At 55.2% G+C, this 4,804-nt stretch overlaps 1 protein-coding gene across 1 annotated transcript in view; it reads right to left on the minus strand.

The window, feature by feature from the left end:
- The window catches only part of FRMPD3 (FERM and PDZ domain containing 3), a gene marked incomplete at its 3' end in the record, with an annotated part of 32,011 nt that extends 29,016 nt beyond the window's left edge, over nucleotides 1-2,995 (minus strand). The window contains exon 1 of the mRNA XM_009699507.1: nucleotides 2,966-2,995. Coding sequence (XP_009697809.1) covers nucleotides 2,966-2,995 — 30 coding nt within the window. The remainder of the gene's footprint in view (nucleotides 1-2,965) is intronic.
- Between the last annotated feature and the right edge of the window lie 1,809 nt (nucleotides 2,996-4,804).

Raw genomic sequence — 4,804 nt, forward strand, 5'->3', positions numbered from 1 at the left:
CTTCCCCCAAGCCCTCTGCAATCTGGAGGGCAGCCCCAGTCCACCTGCCTCCTGCATCACTGTTGGCACTGCAGGTCCCAGCAGCTTGCTGGGACATCCACAACCCCCTCCTTGTCCTCCCTTGCAGAGTGGTGCTGCTCAGTGCCGGTCCTTGCCACAGCACCAGCATCTTGGGCAGTGGGACGTTCATGGAGATAACCCCCAGGGGTAAATCATGCTGTCATCTCCCAGCATCTCACTGTCCCATCCCTGCCACAGTATCTCACTTCATAAGATGGGAGACCTGTATGGGGTTAACTCCTGGTGGTGTTACTCCGGCCATTACCTGAGGGATGCCACTGCTGTGAGGTTAGGAGGAGACGGCAGCCCTGGCACGGATGGAGTGCCATCTCTCTGCCTGTTCTGCAGAGGTTTAAGAGCAAACTCAAGGGCTGGCTTTTTCATGCCATGTAACAGGGCTGCACAATATCAGAGATAAGTGGAAACAAGTTCAGCCAGTCTAAAAACTGGGATTAAGGCAAGCTCAGCCATGGCTGCTGGCATTACAACCGAGTCTCCACCTCCAGCCCTGGGAGTCCTTGAAGTACTGACAGCCAGAAGATGGGAAGACCCAGCCCAGGGCAAGGTCATGTCAAATCTGCCCTTGGCATCCCAGAGCAACGCCAGCTGTGGCTCTGGGCCGCTCCGCAGGGCTGTAGGCCTGCTATAGGGGAGCAATCCCAGCACCAACGGGATGGCAGCGAAGCGTGGCACAGACAGATGGCAACGCGCATGGCTGCAACCAGAAAAACAAAGTGATGAATGCACCGTTGTTTCTGTGCTGCTTATTGCTTGTTCCTGTCCAGACTATTTAGCCTACTTAAAAAAGATCCTTCCCAGCCTTTTGGCAACACATTAATTGTTCCATCTCTTATCCGTTTAGGATTTGACACATCATCCATCTAATGCAATCTGTCTGCATTTCCGACACCTCCGACCCGCTCCCAGCGCTGCATGTTGGCACGACGCAGAGTGAAGAGGGATGGCACGTGGGGCCAAAAGAGGCCGGGAGCTTCTTGCAGCTCCACGCTAGCACACACACAGCTTCTGGCTTCAGCACACCGCTGCCAGGAAAGACAGCCCTGTGCTGGCCCTGGACACAGGTGACCTGTCCTGACATCCTTTAAGGGAGCGGGGTCCGGCCCTATCCCTGCTGCCTTGTCTCTCATGGGAGCCTGGAGGGCTCTGAGCACCGGGCACCTCCACCCAGTGTCAGGGATACCGCGCTGGCAGTGGATGAGCTGCGCTCTGTGGTGATGGGATGTCTGGGTCCACACTGACCCATCCCTAGTGCCCCGGTGCCCAGCTGGATGGGTACCCATGGCTTTCCACTCCCTCATGCAGTGGCACATGGCTGGAGAAGCAAAACAGTAAGACCTGGGGAAGGGAACTGCTCAGGAGCGGAAGGGTGCGGGCATCTCCCAGAGTGGGAGGGACTCTTGCACCCATCAGCGGTCCCAGTGGGGGTGCAGCACCCACAGGCACAGAGTGCAGGGCTGCCTCCATCGCCAGGAGAGCGCAGCTGCGGAGAGGCACAGGCGAGAGCATCTCCCCTGTGACTGACTACACGCTGCCTCATTAGCTGCTCTGCTACTCCATGAGCATTTAAAAAAACAACAGCAACAACAACAACAAAAAAAAAAATTCACACGATTCAACCAATTTTCTCAAACAAATGTTATCCAAAGCCATTGTTTGCAGCTGAAAAGGGGACCAAACGTAGCACTGTGTCTCTGCTCGTCTGGCATGGCCAGGGAGAACACCTGCTGTTTGCAGAGATGGAGCTGGCTGCCAAGAGACAGCAGAGCCGCTGAGCTGCTGGCTTCCCAGGGGACATCCCCCCCTTTTCTCCCCCCTGAACGGCCCACAGCAACTCCAGCTCCCCCATCCAACAAGCCCCCGCAGCACATGAACATGAGGATGAACTGCGAGACTCAAGGCACTGGGATGCCTCAGAGATGTGGCTGAGCTCAGTGCGATTGCTCTGGGGAAATCGAGGCAGGGGTTTGCTGACCAAGTCACAGCCAAGTGGATGACAAGTCCCAGACCACAGCTGCCCAGTTAAAGCTGCTGTGTCCACAGATCTGTCCTTTTGTGTGCAATTTGACGGAGTCCATGGCTGAGCCACAACCCTCCGGTGACTGCCCAGGAACAGCAGTTTCTCACGCGGCTGAATTACCATCAGAAAAGATTAGCAGGGAAATCTCTGCAGCTTAAATGGACAAAAAGAAAAGATAGCACACCTCATTTCAGCCACAACCAGTCTGCTGTCCAGCATTAAAAGGAAGAGGGGAATAAAGAGCTGGATACTGACAATAAAACTTCTTTACCAGGCTCTTAAGCTACTCCTCGCCTGATAAGACTTAGATGCTGCAGAGGCATTACTGGGAAATTAAATAAAAGAGGACCAGTGTCCTTGTAAGCAGGACTTATCCACTCCTAGAGAAGCAGTAATGTGCTCAGCAGCAGGTACAACATGCTTTCTCTGGGCTGCAGCTCTGAACGTCCTTCCCGTGGCAGCTCTCCCACACTGGGCTTGGGGCACAACATGTGCCCACCCTGGACCAGAGCAAGAGGTCAGAGAAAACCAGCAGCAGGAGCAGGTAATGCTCTCCCTAACACTGGTAATTACAGCATGGCTGTACTCCAGAACCACAGGTGGTGGTGAAAAAAAGCCTGTTTTTTGTGTTTCTTCTTCCAGTTCCTGGGCAGAGAATCATGCTGGGCTGCAAATCTCTTGGCCTCGCTCTAGCATCAGGGAACTGGGGCTATAAAACAATGCCTGGAGCTCAGCAGCTCTGCCCCAGCAGCAGCACCCAAGCTCAGCCCTATCCCAGGCCTGGTGGCCAGTGATCCAGACCATGCTGCTTGGAAAACACCCACCACCCCCCTTGGTGGGCACAGACCAGCGCTGATGCCATCCCACCGCAGGGAGCAGATGGCCATTCATGTCCATGTCCCCACCTTGCCTAAGTCCCTGCCTGCCTGCTGCCAGCTCCCAGCCCAAGGGGTTGCATCACATCCCCTTGCATCCCCAGGGACCACCACGGCACAGTGCCACCGAGACACAAGGTCATTGGAAAATGGCTCAGCACAAGGTAAAAGGACTCACCAGGAGAATCCCCCCTTTGCCCATCAGCAGCAGGAGCCCACCAGAGACATGCCCCTGTGTGAGGACATCTGCTCCTCACCTGACTCTTCATGGTGTCTCAAGCAACACAGCATGAAGATACTCCCTCTCCTGGGGCTTGGACACTCATCTTCTGTGCTCAGAGCTCACACAACAATCCAGTCACACTCTGCCACCCAAGGTAAGAGAGACATCAGGTCCATCTGGTCACTCCCCACCATGATACGCTGCCATGGGATGTGCCTTCAGCTTCCCAAGCACCTTCAGACCTCCACGCTACAGAGCGGGGCTGAATCCAGAGCCCTCATTCCCCCGCAGACAGGTAAAGGCAGAGCAAGAACAAGCTGACACGTACATTTTTAATTTCCTACTGCAATAAATCTCTGCTCCCTCTGAGGACTGGTTTTCTCCCTTTGCTTCTGGTGCTGACTGACCATCTCTGCTAGCAGGAAAAGCCACCAGAACATACCAGTACCACCTGCCTGGAAGAAGCAATGGTCTCCATCTACCCAAGTCACCTGCACCATTTCAAACTGCCTTTAAACAGGATGGCAACAGGTGGAAACACTTTCTGCAGCTGAAGAAGGGCTTACAGCTGAGCCCCAGGATGGGGAGTGGGTACAGAAACCTCTCGAGCCTTCTGCAGAGGGGCACTTTGCACAGATGGTGCTGCAGGGGTGCGTGCCAGCTCTCCTCCCTGTTCCTCTGCTGCCGTGAACACCCCGAGAACAAACAGAGCCTGTGGATTCCTGTCTCTCCTGCTGCAAAACCGTGCCCAGCTCCTCCATCTGCCGGGCTGCAGTTGGTGAACGGCTTGCGAGGCATGTGGGATCCTCAGCACGTGTGGCAGCGGCAGGAAATGCCGGGGAACGGGCCAAGAAGTGTTTTTATAGGGACCATATGGCAGCTCCAGCCTTGCACGCTGGTCTCCATCTCAGATGGAGCCCGCAGGGCTGCCAGGGTGCATGGGGACCGATGGTGGGGACAAGAGCAGAGTGGGCAGAGCTGGCCAGCACGGGATCCACCGTGATGTACACCTCTGCTCCATCAGCCCTGCACATCTGCACCCAGCAAGCATCTGGTTACCTTGGGAGATGCCATTTGGATCACGTTAATGTGTCAGACGTCCCCAGCAAGGGCAAACAGATGCTGTACTTCCAGACCACTGCGAGGCTGCTCAGACACGCAATGCACACAGAGGTGGCGTTTGATGGCCCAGTTAATGGCTGGCTGAAGCAAGGAGGGCTGGACCAAGCGGTGCCAGCCTGGCTGAGACCAATGTTAAAGGCAGCAGAATGACCCAGGCCTTCAAGGCTGAAGTCCTTCATGGATCCAGCCTGGAGAACTGCACTCTGTCTATGGCTCTGCCATATGGCCCAGGACTTCACTCCCCTGTGCTGCAGCCCAGATTTGCCGTCAATATTAGGAAGCAATTTAAAATCAGTAGAGCTCTTCAAAAGGGTTAGCAAGGGTTAGCTTTACTGTTGGCGCTGGGTCTGTCCTGAGCTGGCAGGTACTCCAGGTACGCTGCTGGTACAGAGGTCAGGTGCCAGATGGCAACCGTTCGAGGGCAAAAATACTCCAGGCTTTCAGCACAGGAACAAGCAGATGGTGAGCAGCATCCCCCAGCACAGC

Source organism: Cariama cristata, unplaced genomic scaffold (genome assembly GCF_000690535.1).
Source record: "Cariama cristata isolate BGI_N322 unplaced genomic scaffold, ASM69053v1 scaffold9514, whole genome shotgun sequence".
NCBI classification, from domain to species: Eukaryota; Metazoa; Chordata; class Aves; order Cariamiformes; family Cariamidae; genus Cariama; species Cariama cristata.